The 19875-nt window shown below is 29.9% G+C and overlaps 1 protein-coding gene across 2 annotated transcripts in view; it reads left to right on the top strand.

Annotated features, from left to right (window-relative positions):
* LOC129981025 (uncharacterized) overlaps positions 1-19875 on the top strand; it is a 90877-nt gene that overhangs the window by 31391 nt on the left and 39611 nt on the right. For both annotated transcript variants that reach the window (XM_056091625.1, XM_056091626.1), the window contains exon 2: positions 10273-11483. In XM_056091625.1, the coding sequence (XP_055947600.1) occupies positions 10283-11483 (1201 nt within the window). In that variant the 5' untranslated portion in view covers positions 10273-10282. The remainder of the gene's footprint in view (positions 1-10272; positions 11484-19875) is intronic.

Below are 19875 nucleotides of genomic sequence, written 5' to 3'. Positions count from 1 at the left end.
TCGTGTGGTTTTGTTTTCTCCTTATTCTTACAGTGACTGATTTGTGAAAGCGTTATGTTTGTTATGTGATGGTATACTTTGTATTAACATTTTTCATTGATTGTTACTGGGTTTGACTTTTGTTATAGTATTTTCTTTGCTAGAATTATTTTTCACATGTTTACTCTCTTGCATCAGGAAACATCGTGTGGCTTTGCGTTTTTCTTATAGTGACTGGTTTGTGAAGTTTTATTTTTGTTACTTAATAGTACATTTTGCGTTAAAATGTCTCATTGGTTAATCCTGGGATTGAATTTTATTAATATTTTCATGACTTCATTTTTAAATATATTTTATTCTTTTGGGTCATTAAAAATTGTATGACCTTTTTTTACTGATTCTTACATTAATTGGTTTATGAAAATGTCTTTTCTTTTCGTGATGATTTTATTATAAATAGTAACAAAGATATTTTGGACTTTCTAAAAGATAACAATATTAATAAGCTTAATACTTATGATTTTGAAAATTTATACACTAATCTACCTCATGAAAAGTTAATAGATGTCTGTACTAATATTTATGAGGAATATTTAAATAGAGATATTATTGCAAAAACTAATTGGTTAGAGTTATGTAAGTTTAATATTAAAGAAAACTATGTTTTTAACGGAATAAATTTTTATAAACAAGAAAAAGGAATTCCAATGGGAACAGCTTTTTCAAGTGCGTTAGCCAATATTTTCCTACATTATTATGAAAAAGAAATAATTAAACTTAACTTAATAATAGGCTGGAGATATATTGATGACTTAATTTTGTTAAATGTGGATAATCCTATTGATATTATTAATTGTTACCCAAATGATTTAGTTTTAACTCAAACAAACGAAAATCAACTTAAAGCTAATTATTTAGATTTAAATATAGAAATTGATAATGGAAAAACTTTGATAGGTATTTATGATAAAAGGGATAAATTTAACTTTAAAATAATTAAACTTAGTAGCTACCATTCTAATTTAAACTCTAAAATTTTCAAAAATTTGATATTTTCACAATTTAACAGGATTAAAAAAATTTGCAATAATAAAAGTTCTTATATTTTAGCAACAAACAATCTCATTAAAAACTTAACTATTAACGAATTTCCCAAAAACTTTTGCAATATAGAAGTTTTGATAAGAGAGGGTCTGTTTAATTTCTGACTTCCTCCAGTTGGTTAGCTTTGAGTTTTAACACATTAGATGGCACTTCAAGCTTTATGACGATGCATTATGACTAAACGTGGTAGGCGTATATAGCTTTAAAAGTGGAAAACTTAAAATTTAGTTTAGTTTAACGAAGTGCATCTACAATAGCAAGTTTTAACCTCAAGTAGTTTGCTTCGGATTTGTATTTTCAATTTGTGAGTATTTTGCCTTTTGTTTTTACTTTTTGGTTCTATTTTCATGTATTTTGTGGTTTGATTTGCTGTGGTCTTATTTGGATTGATTTTTTTTGCAAATTTTTTTACTTATTTTAATCTTGTGATACTAATTTATCTCCAAAACCTCAATTTTCTGGGATTTTCGGGTCACGAGGGGCCAGTTTGTTGGACGAAAGTCAGACCTCTCACAGAAAAAATCCCTGGTTTGAATCCTTGCCTGAGGGTGACCCTTGAGAAAGTCTTCGGGCCGGATTCATTTAATCTTTCTTTTTGATTCTTTGGCTGTTAACTTAATATTTATTTCTAATTTTAATTTGGCTTTGTTTATTAAGATTTAGAAAAGAAACGATTTATTATTGTTACCTGATAGAATATTTTGAGTTTAAATTTTGCCAGTGATGCTTACTATCATTAATTTTCGTTACTGGAATTGTTTTTCAACCGTTTATTCCTGTTGAATGAAATACTTTTTTCCTTTACAGTTTACATAATAAAATATTTTACATTACAGTTTATAACTTCCATGATAATGTATTTTTTGTCAAAATTTTATTATTTCTTTTGGAATTAGTTTTCATTATTTTTCGCCAAACAGGGTTAGTTTTCAAAAGTTTAGAGCATTTTAGATTAAAATAAATTTCCTTAATGGAACAATGTATCTTACAATTTTGTCTTTGATTGTTTATTAAAGTTTTGGCAATTTTTACCTGTTGTTTGAGAAATATTTTACATTCAAATGACTTGAAAGAGAAAACGTTTCCTATTGCTTGAAGCTAATCACCGTAATATAATAAATAAATCACCGTAATAATTAGTAGCAACTTTGTTACCGATTATTATGGTAATTGATTTTTATAGTATTTCTAAAAATAATTTTCTTCACTTTCTTTACCAGAAGTAATGTCCAAATATTTCGTTAATTTACTTTTATATTGAAGGATGAAATAGCTATAATTAGGATTAAATGCCTTTGATTCGTTAGAAATGGACTCGATTATTTTTCATTATTTTCACTCCGAGCATGCGACATCATAAATCATACAGAATATTGTCAGAGTAATCCTTAACTTTATTCTAAAACTCATAATTCCGTGTTAATGCGCTCCTTTAGTAACTTAACGTTACATTTTTTTTTTAATATTTTACGAAAAAGGTTCTCTAATAAACTCTCTCAGTTGCGATTAAATTTAGTTATATTGACATTCCATCTTGCAAACAACACTAGGACTATTTTGAGACGAATCTTGTAATTTTGAACCCTGGTAAAATGATAAGAATAGAGTTTAAGCAGAACTTTAGCCCCAAACTTTCACATCATATCAACGGGAGGACATTTGGTATACGACGTCAGATTTTACCCTCATTAAGCTTATATTAAGGTGTACGTACACCCTTGAAGATTTTTTTTAAATTTTAACTTTAAAAATCCAGTTTTTTCACAGTAGGTTATTAATATATGCTTAAACTCATTTCAGTGAGAAAAAAACATATTACACTAATTATTCATTAATTAAATAATATTTAATGAGCTAATTAGCCTATTTTTTGAAACATGATATCTTAAATTCTAATTTGTACATGCACACAATTCTAGTTGGAAAGGATGCCTAATATGAGTCTTCATGTTGTCTGCCTCAATCAAGTTATAAAAATATATAGTTTTTTTTAACAATTTTTTCATCAACAATGAATAGAAAAAGCGAGATTTTTTTCTGTAATTCTAGCATTTAAATAGCTATTAAAACTTTATTCCTATAAATATAGCTTTGATTGAGGCAAAAAACATCCGCTATTTCATACAGATTATTTTGATATATAAATAACTGCATTTGGTTCATTTCTTGTTGAGTTATGATTGTTTGAATGAAGCAACATAGTGGAAAAATATCATTCTTCATAAAATGAGTTTTAAAAACACCGTAACTAGAGTTTTTAATGAAAGCACCTGAAGAAAAATAGTTATAACTCGAGAAATATTTCGAATATTCGCAACATCTTGGTATCGTTTGAAAGCTAAAGGATCAGAGAACATTATTAAGCAATAAAAAAAATTTGATATTTTGAACGATTTTCGAAGTTTCAAGTGTGTACATACACCTTAATGGAATCGTGTTTAAAACATGGGATACTCTGGCTTCAAAACCTTATCACTAGGATAAACTGGCACCATATTAGCGTAGATTTCTTCGGATTAAAATCATGAGCAAAAAGGAGCAGATACGCCGATTGAAAAATATTTTCAGTCTAGTTGCCAATTAAATAGAATTCGTAAATATTACAAATTCTAACACAAGATTCGTAAAAAAAAATACAAATTCTAAAAATTTCAGACAGTATCAACCCTTAATTGGATACAATTCTTAGTTTCTATTTGTTTCATTGCATTCTATTAGTTATTGTAATATTTATAAATACTTCGTGTCAATTTAAGAAATATTGTGTACAAACGTAGATGACGCTTAATAATGATTACAGTGACGTAACAATGTTTAACCGCACACCAGAACGTAAATGTCTCAAGAGTTAGTTTCAGGTAGCACTAGGGAAACACATTTGCATTGAAACTAATGAGAAGTGGGAGCAAAAAAATCATATCGGTATAAGTTGATTTTGCTAGATGTTGGAGCTATGAAAAATAAATAAACTCATTTCTTTTCATTAAGTAATTGCAATAAAACAAATTATTAATAATATAATTAAAAATTTAATTATTAACGTTTAATCATCTTGGTAATTAAAATAATCATCTCGGTAAGCTGGAAGTAAAGGTAAATTCTTAGTCATCTAAATTATTGTTTTCAAATTATTTGCAATTCATAGACAAAAACAATGAAATATGAAATTTTCAAGCAATCATACTGATTTTCATTGCTATAGCCTAGTTCAGTATTTATTGCAAAATAAATATTATGGCAACAAATATAACAATATACAAATATAGGCTTGTTCAAAGCTTTTCAATAATGGAAACTTTTTAAGTTTTTAGGCAAATGCAAAAATAGTGAATCAATCGTGAAGAATTAAAAGCTTGTCATTTGTTTTTTAAACATACTTTAAGAAATTAATTTTCACTTGTAGTTATTCTTCTTTCATTTAAATGAAATGAGTGGCATTTTATGGTATTAATTAAGAACTTATTGTTTGATTTTTCAATTATACTAAGAAGGGAATCGTCTGCTTTTCTTAATTCTAGTTTTTTTTTAATGATAGGAAGTTTGGTAAAAGCAGATTTTACTGTTTACCAAATATAGTTCCGTTCTTTTTGTCAGTATATTTCATACCAATATGCTATAGGTCAACTGATATTAATATGATAAATTTATTTTTGGAATCCATAGTATATTTTGTATATATTGCTTTCTGTATTACATTATAACAGAAGTTAAAACAACATCCAGTTACATATTAAATGACTTTCTGCAGTAATTTCATTATTTCACTCTGAACTCCATAAGATTTAATCAATGTCACTCTGAGCACCATTCTATATGTATCTTTTTAAAGAAATTAAAAGATATAGGCTACATTTTTAATAATTTAAAGGAAGAGTTTATTCGTTTCAAAAAGAAAAAATATATAACTTTTTTGTCTTTGATGCAAATATTTATCTATTACTATGAAATATAAGTTCCACTTGCTTTTTCTGCTTCAGAAATAAAGTAGTTTGAGTTTATTAAATAAATTATTCTAAATAGGGCTGATAAAATCAAAATGAACACATAACCAGCTTATTTTTCTCATGCGATGTAACTGTATTTTTAAAATGATTTACAGACGATCAAAAACTTCCCAAATCAATTTTTATCCTTACTCTCTTTTTTATTAAAAAAAACCTTTGTACCGTTTTACGTGGTTTCTAGCATTATAATAATTTAATATCAAAATATACTTTTCTATTTGTATAAACTTATCTACTTTTTACTTCTATAAGAAAAAAAATGTTATTACAAAGTATGACTTAGATATTATTTTCATATGACGTATACTATTTAATACCTTCCGAATTTTTCTGCATTTTTCCGAATCTTTAAGGCTGTAAACCACCTTCATTGACATTTCAAATTCAGTATCACAATTTATTAACCCTTATCGTGGCAAGATTGCTTTTTTGAAAAAAAGAAAAGAAAAAAAATGTATATAGGTATGTATATATAAAAATGTGCAAGAACAAACATTTAGGTATGTGTATTTTATAATAAACATACAGAATTAGAGGTAATTTTTACCCTTTAATTTTTTTACCCTTTTGTAATCATTTTTCTTCAATCGTCTCCAATTGAAAATAATTTAAGTAATGCAGTAAATAAAAGTACATAGTATTCGCATTAGAATTCAGTGATGAATGACATTCATGTTGTATTTATTTGGAAAATACGTAATTGAATAGCAAGCAAGGAAAGTGCGTAACATGATATTTTAAAATAGGATAATAGTCTCTCACTTTCGGAATTGCTTTACCTCAAATGCTGCGCTAAATTCCACAAAACATTCGCCGTGGATATAGGTATGGTACGTATCCAATCTCGTCTAAGATTCAATGCCCTTGCTTGAGTATAATTTGGAGGTTAAAATACTAGATAGATATCGTCTTTGGGTACTTGTTTATTTTTACGAATCCAGGGTTTACTTGGCGATTTTCAAATTAGACAAATTTGCCAAACTCCTTTATACATACTGTTCGTTTCAGTACTCTGAGACGACCACTTTTCGACGATTCTAATTCACTAAGAGATGAGACGCTGAAGGAGTTCGCCTTTCCTGAATTTGCTTTGTTAAACGTAAGCATCTTCTCCTTTCATCTTCTCTCTCGCCAATGTTTTATAGAATTAAATCCATTCTGATGAATGCACCAAAGCGCGGAGGGTTTTAGAATTTGTGGGCAAAGAACATCGAATTTGGAGGTTGAAATACTAGATAGATATCGTCTTTGGGTACTTGTTTATTTTTACGAATCCAGGGTTTACTTGGCGATTTTCAAATTAGACAAAATAGCCAAACTCCTTTATACATACTGTTCGTTTCAGTACTCTGAGACGACCACTTTTCGACGATTCTAATTCACTAAGAGATGAGACGCTGAAGGAGTTCGCCTTTCCTGAATTTGCTTTGTTAAACGTAAGCATCTTCTCCTTTCATCTTCTCTCTCGCCAATGTTTTATAGAATTAAATCCATTCTAATGAATGCACCAAAGCGCGGGGGGTTTTAGAATTTGTGGGCAAAGAATAAGATACCAAGATTTCGCCAAGATAGTTACATTTCTGTGTTTACTTGATTTTCAAATTACGCCAAGAATATTAAGTTCCATTATGCGTAAAATGCCAAAATTTCGTCAAGATAGGTAGTGACTATTTGCATTTTTGAAAATTTATCACGGAGCCGTAAAAGTACACAAGCACCCATCTTCCTTATCTGTGTTCTGATCAAATGACGAGGTCCATCTCAAAGTAGTTGTCCAACAACTAGACGTTAATTTACTATATTTACCAGCAAACATCTAAATTTAAATTTGCTTAATTTTTGCTTACATTTAAACTATTACTAGTATCCTTTTTATTATAACTAAGTTTCAATATAAATCTGGTCATCAAATATTTAATAACTTAATTATGTTAACAATGTGAAATCGATACCTTAGAGTAAGAAAAAAAAGGAAACGAATGTGGACTTTCACCATTCCTTTTGAATTTCCATTCAGCAAACACGTTCGGGTGTTAAAAAAAGATTTCAAAAAAATTACCAAGTAAACAATCTGTTGAAATAAATCTACCCTTTAACTGGAGCGATGATTAGCCCAACTGCACAGACACCATGACTGTGCCTGTGAGCATGCAATAAGATGTTTGTTTTGTTTATATAATGTGGGAAGCCAAAGAGACCAAAACACATATAATTTCTTTTTAGTGATGCAGTTGTCATATCAGTTTAGTCACCATAAATTTGGACAACTGTGAAAAATGAATGAAAATCAACATTTTTCGTGGAAAAATCGTGTTGGGATGTGCATTTATTAAATGGAGCTGAAAACTTGCTAGATATAGTCCTATTTGTCAAACCACATGTAAATTATGCATATGTAAATGTTGTTAAAAAGAGAATTTATCTTATCAAATGATTAAATTGTGCAAAGTATGGCATGCCATATATTTTGACTAAACTGAGATGAGTGCCTGGTTTTAAAATGCTCTGGCCAGTTTGATATTAACAGCACTATAAAAAATTGCATCGCTTAAGGAAAAACAGATAAATTACGATCATAGAATATTTAGATAATTTTTATATTTGCTCATTATTTTCTGATAAAAATAAAAAAAATATATTTATTATGAAAATAAAATTATTTTAGAAGTAAGAATTTAATAATTTAAAAGCAAAAACTTTCATAAGAGCATACATCATCATAAATTTCAATTTTTAATCATGAGCAATTTAACTGAATGTATACAACCGATGCTCGGTAAAAAAGGAAGGGTGTCAAATTCAAATGTTAGTTTAGGTCAAATACAGAAATTCTAGGTTTATACAACCATAAAAAAAGTAAACTTTTTTAACATTTTAAATTCCATTTGTATCCAAATTATGGTTGAATTTCTATTTTTGGCTATAATTTCTTAATGAGCAAGAATTCTTATAGAATTCTAGGTTTATTTTGAAACTCAGTATAAACAAATATATCAAAGCCAACAACGAAGTTTGTTTACTTTTTAGTACTCAGTAATTCGATTTTTTTTTTTCAGAATCACTGATGTTTCTTGACATAGATATCCTTTACTCTTGTAAGCGTTATTGAACATATGATCACTTGCATTTCGTTCTCATTCAAAATGAATAATGAATAAATTATTTTTATTACTTTTCATTAAATCTCAGCATGGTTCCTGAAGACACCACATTTATTAGACATAGAAAAGAAAAGAAAAAAAACACATGTATTGACAGTTAAGCACACATCATCATGTTAAGCAGTTCGCGGGAGGAATATGCCGGAACAAAAGCCAGAAGCGTAACCACACAGATATTCTTACGCGTGGGAAAAATAGTTCACTCGCTTCATCCCAACAATTATTAATATTATAGTTTGATAACTTCTTAATTTATGGTAATTAAGTAATAAACGATCAAACATTCAATCACAAATATGTAATCGCTATATATTTAAATGTATGTAATCGTTACATATTTAAATTTTTACTCCTTTTCTAAATTATCAGGAATGAATACTTTTAATGAATACTTCATATTAATTATAATTATTAAAATATTTTGACTCCATTAGCATTTCAAAAAAATATTCACTCTTCTGTGATTAAAATTGACCGAGTTTTGAAGCTTTGAATATCATAATTTTAGATGAATTTAGACAATTTCAAAGCCATTTTGAGCTAGCACTAGCCATTTATTAGCTGATCTTTCTTAAAGCGACCATTCCTTTTAAATTATTATGGTACTTTAAGGAGATTTCATAATTATTATAGTATTGCTACTTTAAATTATAATGCTGCTTGTTTAATAAAGTGTGATACTGAATTTAAAATGTCAATGAAGATGGTTTACAGCCTTTTCTCCATTAATATATTTAAACGGGTCGTATCTATTGAGAAAAGAGGTTGCTATCCCATAACAAGCTCTATTTCACAGGAAAACCACAACCTGGTTGTAGAGTGATAAAAAAAATCTATTTAAAATATTTATTTTTCAGTGCATTCAGTTATTTTAGTCACTGAGGTTATGCTTTACAAATAATAGCCTTGCAGTTACAACCTTATGACTATTTCCACACAGATATTCTTAGGCGTGGAAAAATAGTTCACTCGCTTCATCCCAACAATTATTAATATTATTGTTTGATAACTTCTTTATTTATGGTAATTAAATAGTAAACGGTCAAACATTCAATCACAAATATGTAACGGTTACATATTTAAATGTACGTAATCTCCCATAACTACTTGTATGCTTGCAATGCATATATGTAATTTATATATTTATATGTATGTAATCATTGTATATTAGAAGCAAACAACAATAATTTTTACTCCTTTTCTAAATTATCAGGAATAAATACTGCTAATTATAAAGATTTGAAATTTGTTGCACTTTCCATCGAAACATACGTCAATAGGTTCAGACTATGAAAAAAAAGGATGCAATTATTCTAATGGGAATTTTCATTCACTTCAAGCATACATTTCTATTAAATTTATGCGATTGCACCTTCAATGTTCAGCTATTCTTCCAGCAAATCAATGGCGTTAATTCTGCAATGTCAACAAGCTTTCATACTACATCTTATCACATCAAATAGTTAAGTTATACTTGCATAGTAAGCAAAAAGTATATTGTCCGGTTAGTTATATGCGTATAACGGTGAAATAAATTGGCAAATAAAATTAATGAAATCAGTTCAGGTTTCCTCCAAATTTTTATTTTTCAATATATCTGAAAAATAGAAGGCAGAAAGGAGTAAGAAAACTTTGATGCTGTATTTTAACGTCGTGAGCATTCAAATGAAATAAAGATAAACCTAGTCTGTACATTGAATATGATTGGGGAACACTATACTGGTTGTTTTCCCATAGAGAAAATAAATACCGCAGTGCTTTTGAGATTTATCTTGAAAACTGGAAGAGGGGGATTGGAGGATGAGCAATCATTGTCGACTTGCTTAGACATTTATATAAAAAAAAAATTATAAAATCGGCCTAATGTTTTTTACTTTGAGACTGGTTGGTTCTTTAGTTTTTCATATATTTTATACGCATAAATGTAGCCTTCATTCATTATAATTGCTATTCAATATTTGATTCGTTATAACAGATATTTAAAATATAAATATTCATCATATTTGTGTTTTTATTTCTTCTAGGTAACTCGCAATGAGTCAAATCTTCCCTCCTTCGCCAAAACCACCATCAACAGCAACCAATGACGAATCTTCTTTGGATGACTATGAAGAAGCCCTTCTTGATCTCGGCGATGAAGATGTGGAATACTCGCACCATCTTGAACCTGCCCATTATAACGACAATGAGCAGTGCATGTCATCTGTGACCCCCGCGGATTGGGAAGAAGCAGAATCCTTCATGGCAAACAGCGAGAGTTTCCCGATCAGTACTCCAGCCAGCAGCTCTGGGACTTCTCCACTGCCAGGACTTTCCAGCCATGGGGTGTCGCCAAGTATCAATAACGCCAATGAGCAAGCATTCCCATACAGCATTCCTGAAGACCCTGATCAGTCACTGTCTTCTATTAGCGATGTCCTGCAAGTGGAGAAGGACTTCATGGAATTTGTGAGATCTTTTCCTCACAATGTTGCTACTGTGCCTTCAGTGCCTCAACCATCAGCTGTTCCAATGACAAAGAAGTCTCAGGGCGATTCCAACGCAAAAGTTGGTTTAGACCATTTGGATAATCTCTGCAAGCTTATGGAACAACTTAGTGATTTGAAAGAGACGAATGTGAAACTGAGACGGAGGATTCAGTACTTGGAAGACATCAAAACACTCCAAGAGATCCACAAAGAAATGGCTGACGACAGAAAATTGTGCAGCTCTGGACTTAGCGAAGACGAAATTCAGCAATTGAAGAACAAATCTAGAGATTCTGAAGAAAGTGAACAGTCCAAAGACAGCAATGTAGGCAACGAAGACACACTAGAAGTACCTTCATCAGAACATTTGCTTGGATTATATCGTAGCAAAACAGCAAACCAAATCAATGAACGTGGTCATAAAAGTCGAAGTGCTGCTATAAATAAAGAAAGAAGGGAGAGAAGTAAGTCAGTCGGGCATCCAAGTCAGTCTGTTAAGGGTAAGAAACGTCCATCACGTTGGTCGAAAGTGAAAGAGGTTCTTGGTATCGAAAAAAACGAGGAACTGTCGGCAAATGGATCAGATGTAGCTCCTAATGCAGAACCTGTCGAAGAAACGTGCGATAGAGATAAGGATAAAAATAATCGTAAAATAAGCGAGCATTCCAAAAGCTATAAACTCTCAGGTTCCAAATCTCATTCAAGCGTCTTGTCATCCAGAAGTTTCTCAGAAGCAGAACGTCAGAATGCTCCAACTGTACTTCCAAGTAAGTTATTCTTAGAATACATATTTCGATCGATTCTATTTATTCGTATGTCTAGAGAATTAATGTTTTTTTAGATGTCAACCATTGTTCCTCAAATAATATTTTAGTTTGCTGCATTTTTGAGGTTAAACAAAAAAATTACCGTTATTACTTCACAAAATTAACGGAATGCCCACATTTCTTTAAAATATCTAAAAAATATGAAATACATTTTGAAAAAACTAGATATGTATGTACAGTTTTATCAAAGAAAAATTACATGTTCTGGTGCGCACTCGGCAGTGAGACAGCAGTGGACTAAAAGATTAAAAACAATTGCTAACGTTGCTTTAATAATACATAACCTCGCTCTAATAATGACGCCGCGATACTCTCACAGTAATACAAGATTCATAGTGCAATGTCCTGCTGAAAATAAACCAGTGAGAGTAGTCTTCCCAAAACTTTCTAGCATACTCTCAAATAAAAGTGTTATTCACCTTACCTTGCATAAAATTTAAAATCTTGAACAAGGCCGCGAATGCCTTACATGACATTGGCGAACAATGGTTACAAGATACTGATCTTTCATATGAAGTTAAAATTTTTACGAATTTATCGTGAGATCTTCGGTGACTTAACAATGGCATGAGATTAATACACAAGTATTTTAAAATTAAATTCATATTTTGGGCGCTTTTCTTAAGACCGATTGACACCAATATTCAACATAGAACTGCAACTGTAGTCACAAGATCACCAACAAATTTTTATTTAAGTCATTTTGTGTTATATTTTAAGTTGGGAAAATAAGGAACCATAGACGTCAGCTGCTTGACAGATATGATTCTAAATTTTATAAAAAAATAAAAACATTTTTACAAGCTAAATTTGTTACCAACTTAACTATATGGTTGCTTACGTTTTGTAATTATTGTATTCACTCGCACTTAAACAGCCAGATAGACAGATGTTCTATGAATGAATTTCGTTCAGAATTTGACAGAAATCTACAAATCGGGTATAAATTCCATATACCAAATTTTTACCTTGCTAAAATGTTTTACCAAGAATTAATCGCCAAATAAATCGACAAGGATAAAGCGGCAGATCCGGTTAAAATGCTTAATTCAAGCTATATTTCGTAACTGTTCACGAATATCATGCAAGGCATTTATAGCCTTCTTATCCAAGGTCCATAATTTTATGCTAGAGAGGGGGGGGGATAATACCCTTATTAGACACTCTGAAAGAAAGTTTTAGGAGGACTACTCCGCTGGTTTAAAACCACCGGGAGGGATTTCTCCTAAGCTTTCTCGCATACTCTTTAATAATCCCCCAAAACGTTTTGTAACGCATTGGCGTTCAATAGTTACAAAATATCGACCCTTGGCGTGAATTTTGCACTTTTACTGAATCTATCGTGTCTTCCAAAACATATGATTGGCGAGTTATTTGGCGATTAATCCTCATCATTTTTTAGGTACATTTTTACAAAACGATTCAAACAAAAAAAATTGTAACAACACTACACTTATTGTCACAAAATCAAGTTTGCTTTAAGCTATTGTGCTTTGGTATTATCGTGTTTACATGTTTCCGGAGGTAGAGGTCGATAGACAGTCAACCCCTTCTTGGGTTTAGCTCAAAAGTTGATTGGTGTCTACATTAAAGATGTTAAATTTGCGTACCGAATTTTATCTACACAGCTCTCTTCATTTTGTAGTTATCGTTTAACTTATATTCGAATGGCAACACAAACAGACTTCCTCTCTGCTATACTTTCTCTATACTGCGAATACGAGAATGTTAAAAAATTGAATACCGCTTTCAAAAGAATCGATCCGTATGTTTCGTGAGAGCATGAATTAACTCCAAAGCAGAAAGGGTGAGACTTCCTGGACCAAACATCTTAGCTTGGAAATCAAACGGAGAACCTCTTGTCTGTTCCTCCTCGTTGTGACACGTAATCAGTTAATGGGGAAGTCTTATTTTTGTTTCGGCCGTTTGAATCCGAGCAATATTTATTAACTCAGAAACGTATTCATGAACTGCGAATGACAAAACACTCGTCGCACTCCATCTTTGTCACAAATCTTTTTTTCTTCTTCCATTCTGCCAGCGGAACGAGTGCCAAGAAATGCAGTGCCCGAGCAAAAGATGAGTGGGAGAAACAAATTACCTGATCTTCTACGCGATATTGCACATCAAGGGCTTCTTAATATCTCACCCCCGATCTGCTGCTTTGCACGGTTCTTTTTTGCTGAGACGACCTACTAAAGGCATGTAGCGCAGAATTCGGAAACCAAAATAACGCACAAATTATGTTTTGACTTCTTTCTTTGCTCTGACATGTATATGGTGACATGGCATTGGAGCAATACAGCGCTAAAACTGAGAGAGATACAATTTTTATAAAACAACTACAAAGTAATAAATAAGTAAGTAAGTAAATAAAAATAAAGTCGAATATTGTATCATGATGAATTTTGAAGTTTGGTGCATCTATTTGTATATTATTTTTAAAATTCTACTCTTATTAATAGCAATGATAATATGCACATATAAAATGTAGCTAATATCATCCCAACGCACATTCGTGCAAACGTAGTAGCTTGAACAAAATAAACTATTGTAAAATATGCTTTAAAATATATTTTTAAAAATTATTAAGACTGCAGAAGAATCAGCATAAAAATAAAAATGCTGTTAAAAATATTTTGAAAAATTTATTAAAATTTAAAATAAATTTGCTAGTATTATAAAGCTATCTTTTTATTTCCTCGTGTATTAAGTGAACAAAGAGAAAATATTGTAATGTTCAAAAAATTCGAATTCAAAATTTTGAAGAATCTCAATGTTCCAGACCTCCCTGGATTCAAAAAACTTATTAATTATATTTTTCTCCAAACAATGTTTGTCTCTACGATAACTCTAAACGGTTAATTCAGTTAAACGGTGAAATTTAGTATATGGAATTTACACCGCATTTGTAAATTTCTAACAAATTTTGAACGAAATTCATTTCTGGAAGTCTACCTGCTTAGTTGTCAAAATATACGCTTACACGATAACTACAAAAGGAAGAGAGCTAGATGAATAAGATTTGGTACAAAGCATTAAAATCTGAAATATCGATGTGTATTAACTGCGATGTATTAAATCGATGTGTATTAACTGCGGAGGTGAAATTTTAGGACTTAACTGGGGAGGTGCGGTCTACGAGACCGCATGTCATTTACACTCACATTAAATTTTCTAATGAATGTATTAGTATGAAAAACTGCCAATATATTTTGCAGATATTTTTCTTGATATCTAGATAAGTTTTAGAAATTTTTCAAAATATATTATCATTGAAAAAAGTAAAGGCGTTGGAACATACATTTTCTTCTGAAATTACATATTACAATAATTAATATTATTGAAGAAACATATTACTTGTTGTTTTTAAATCCTATTTATTTTTACTGTATATGAAGGTATATAGAAGACAGTATAATGTAAAATTCAACAATTATATGAAAAATAAAAAAAAATTGACAGTGGGTAAAATTGGATCTTTTTTTATCGGCTTGTATGACTTTCATAACATAGTTTTCTAGGACCTTTTAAACATTCAGGTTAAGAACTAGTATAAAAATAATCAATATATATATATATATATATATATATATATATATATATATATATATAATATAATATAATATAATATTTTGGTATATTAATATATTTTAGAGATTTTTCAAAATACATTATCACTAGAAAAAATAATTATGTTTGAACATATATATCAAAATCAGTTGAATGCGAACTGTCATCGAAAAACTTTTCTGTTCAATTATCCTTAACACTAAAAAAACTTTCTGCTTCATTTAAAAGAGTCTGGAGTACTGCTTAATAATAATATCAGTAAATTGGATGATATTTCGGGGTCCAAGTTTTAGCGCCATTTGTTAAGCCATCTGTTAACCCTTAACAGGGGACCGCACGTCCTTTGTTAAGAGTTAAATATTGAATCAAAGACTTCAAGGGGTTTACCGTCTGTCGATCTGTTTCTTTGCGTGAATATAAATGTTTTAATTCGAAAACTAAACAATAGGTGAATAAAATTTAGTTCATAGTTTTGGTATAAATTTTCAATTTTTAAACCACATCTACCAAAAGACTTGACCATTTGTCAGTCTGCACTTTCACAAGATGTAAACATGATAATGACTTGAATGTATGAAATTTAGTATGTGATCCTTGGACTTCATTTATAGCTCTATGTAAAATGTTGGTTTCAGTCTGTTTTAAAACAAGGTGTCCGAAATATATATTCGATTTTTTGGTACTTGTGTATTAACCACATCCTAGCAATTGCTTGATAAATATCGCATGTTATTAGGCTCTTTTGTACAAATGCATTCATTAAAAAACATTCGAGAACACTTCAGGCAGATCACTTCCACTGATTCAGTTTTAAAATGAGTAAACATAGTTTTTGTGTAATAGTATTATCTGAGGTTTTGGAGGAAAAATGTTAAATTTCGATTGGTTTTTAATTAGCAATCTAATTAAGATTTTAAATTAAAAAAAAACTTTCTTTGTGAATTGTCAGAAACCTAATAATTTCTTAAGAAGCAAATAGGCGTCAAATTCAGTGTCGTTTGATCCAACAGTCTGCTCTATAGTGAGTTTTGAACGAATTTACATCGTGTATATCGCATGAAATGGTTTGCAAACAGTAAGCTAGAAAACAAACATTATTGTGCTAATAAATGAGAATAATCAATGTTGTATTAATACAAATTTGCAATATTGCGTCTTTGCTCAATAAATGTTCTGGTGGGGGAAATAACAATGGCTACTGAATGGATGACGAATCAATTATCCCTGGTTTTGACGAGAAACTTGGCAATTTGACGACGAATTTAGCGACTTTGGTGGGGAAAAATGAAAGATACTGCACATTCAAAAATATTGGAGATAGCTTCATTAGGGTGTTGAGTTCCAGCGTTTGTTCTAGAATATTCGATGCCCTATAAAGGGAGCTATGAAAAAACGGAAACTAAGAAAGAAAACTATGAAGTCTCAGTTCAGAATATTCTTTCTTTGAGGGCTTTGCGCTGTTGCGGTTATTTAATAATGTTTTGTTGTTCATATACTGCTATATACTATTAGTACTTTTCTTGTGTACGTTTCTTCTGTATTTTGCTACTGCGTTATCATGTAGAATAAAGCGTCTTGGTCCGCTATTGATTCTGCTGTTCACCATACAACTCATAAATGGATTTGGGAAATTTTTTTTAATAATAGTATGAAATATATGCAAAAAGTCTTTTTAATTCAAATTTTTCAAGAACTACAATTATCTCAGCTATGCTACCCATTTCCTACGATTTTGTGAGCCCTTATGATTAGTGATCAAATCAGCAGTTTCTTATGTATTATATTTCTAATTAAGAATATACCAAGTTCCGAAATTATGAAAAGTCCAACCATTATAATGACTAACATTATAATCTCTTTTTATGATTTGGAGTTAAAAATTAATTAAAAATAAAGAAAAAAAAGTAAAATATAATAAGTAAATAATAAAATAAATAATATAATAAAATAATCTAAATAATATAATTGATAATTATTAATATAATAAGTAAATATAATAAAATAAAAGTAATGTATAAAAATAATAGCAAAAAGGAAGAGTACGACTTAGCTACTTTATGCGTCACATTCGCTTGCACAACCCCTTTTTACAGGGGGACACATTCACACACCAAACAGAAAAAAAGGAAAAAAAAACAACCATGACCAAACCGGGACTTAAACCCGGGATGCCCAGATCACCGGGAAGACGAGCCACCCCGAAGCCAAGATGCCGGCGTTTGTTTAATTTATTCTATACAAAATTTCATAAATATTCGTCTTGAAAATAGTCACAAACCTTATGGAAATTTTGTGACAGTTAATTTAACATTTTATTTTTCATTTATACAAAACGTGAAAATAATTGACTCCCAAGCAACATTGAGAAGGCCAATTATAAATTGCTTGTATGCGAGTGACAATAAAAAATAAATGGAATTTTCTTAGATTTTCATTCAATAAGCAAGCTAGATTTATCTTCGTAAATATTGAGCCTTTTTTGCTTAGTTTTGCAATGTATTGAATAAAATCGAGTACGTGCTTAGGAAAATTTCCAGTGAAAGACTTAATCTAAAGTTTGGACAAGATTTACAGCATCGGATTGCAAACCGCATATAGAATTTTGTCTATCCAGCTTGCATAGATCTTGGGTTATTCTTGGGTTATCATGTTCACATACGCACGAGGAGACAGAAAGAGCGTGTTATTTTTTCCGATCTCTAGGCGATCTAAAGCCTAGAAGTTCGTTAAATTCTCAAGCTCGAATCGTCCATTGATAACAATACTTTTTTGTAAATATTTCGTATCCGAAAAAGTAAGTAGCATTAATGCACGTACGTTTTTAGAACATGCTTATAGGTCAAGAATTTTAAACTTGATTTCTTAAATTTTGAAAGAAAATAATCGTTAGTTACAATGTTGATATGATACTAAAATAAAATAATCGGAATTACATTTTGACTTCTAATGTGGTATTACTGCCATTAAAATAATTTATTTCGAAGTTGTATTAGTTTATGTTCAGCATTTTAAAATATCACACGGGTTTAAAAATATAATAATTGGAAAAAAATATTAAAAGAAAAAAGACTACTATTTTGAACTTCAGATGAATAAAATTGTTTATCAATTTAAAATTTTAAAACGGAAGAACCATAAGGAAAGTTGCAAATTTTTGTAATATTGTCTCATTTTATGTTGAGATAATGTTACGGTACATATACATCTCAGTCCTGTTCTGTGAAGCGTTTTATCATTAGAACAATTGATTGTTAAATTTAAATTTGGATGTATTTAATTTTCTGTGTGAAAAAGAATTAAAAAACACCATAAATAATTATTTTTTCAAAATTAAGCAATTGCTTCTTTAAACGTAATATAAATAAAATTTTATAAGTCAATTTGAAATTCCTGGAGCAAAGAAAAATTGGAAGCTTCCATACTATGTTCTACTGAATTGCTTTTTTCGTTCTATTAAGTCAAACATCATTTGATTAAAGCAAAATGCTAAAACTATATATATAATTTCTTCTAATCGTGATCCAATTGCTAATTTCTATATTTTCAGAGATTGGCTAAAATTTTTCATTGGAAAAATACTTCAAATGGATGATATTATATTTTATATCGTTTGAGTCAATCAATATACTGCTGAAAAAAATTAAAGACCTTTTTATACTATTTCCTGATCCTATTAATTATAATTATTAAAATATTTTGACTCCATTAACATATCAAAAAAAGTTACTCTTCTGTGATTAAAACTGATCGAGTTTTGAAGCTTTGAATATCATTATTTTAGATGAATTTAGACAATTTCAAAGCCATTTTGATCTAGCACTAGCCATTTATTAGCTGATCTTTCTTAAAACGACCATTCCTTCTAAATTATTATGGTACTTTAATGAGATTTCGTAATTATTATAGTATTGCTACTTTAAATTATAATGCTGCTTGTTTAATAAATTGTGATACTGAATTTGAAATGTCAATGAAGATGGTTTACAGTCTTTTCTCCGTTAATATATTTAATCGGGTCGTATCTATTGAGCAAAGAAGTTGCTACCCCATAACAGGTTCTATTTCACAGGAAAACCACAACCTGGTTGTACAGTGATAAAAAAAATCTATTTAAAATCTTCAGTGCATTCAGTTATTTTAGTCACTGAGGTTATGCTTTACAAATAATAGCCTTGCAGTTACAACCTTATGACTCTTTCGCATGTTCTTTACGTTAATAATGTATTGTGTATTTAATTTTTCAAAAAAATCTCATTTTGATATTTTAATTTGCATATGATTAATATACAACCACCTAAATCCATTTCTGAAATGTGTATTCACTTCATAAACATTTTCGATACTTTTATAACTATTGAAAACATATATAAGAAGTGAAAATCGTAAGTGTTTTTCCGTTGAAGTTCTTTGATTTAAGGATTTCATTAATAATTTAGCATCACAAAACCTTTTTTTTGTGTGTGTGTGTGTATGTGTTCATGTTTGGCAGAAAAATACAGAATATCTCAAATAAAAGAACCTGCAAATTAAAAATACTGCTATCCTAATTAGTCAATTATTTAAAGGATCTGTCTACCATACTTGTTAATTAAAACTCAAGAAGGTTTTGCCATTTTCCTATTAAAAATATAAAAGGCACGATAATATTTATAAGATGGCATACTATCTATAAATTATATCATACGACATCTATGATGGAAGCATCGAACAACAGTTCGATGGATACGAACTGTGCAAAATGGATTGATAGATCAAAAGC

The sequence above is a fragment of the Argiope bruennichi genome, chromosome 8, assembly GCF_947563725.1.
Source record: "Argiope bruennichi chromosome 8, qqArgBrue1.1, whole genome shotgun sequence".
In the NCBI taxonomy this organism is placed as follows: domain Eukaryota; kingdom Metazoa; phylum Arthropoda; class Arachnida; order Araneae; family Araneidae; genus Argiope; species Argiope bruennichi.
This window is presented reverse-complemented; position numbering and strand designations above follow the sequence as displayed.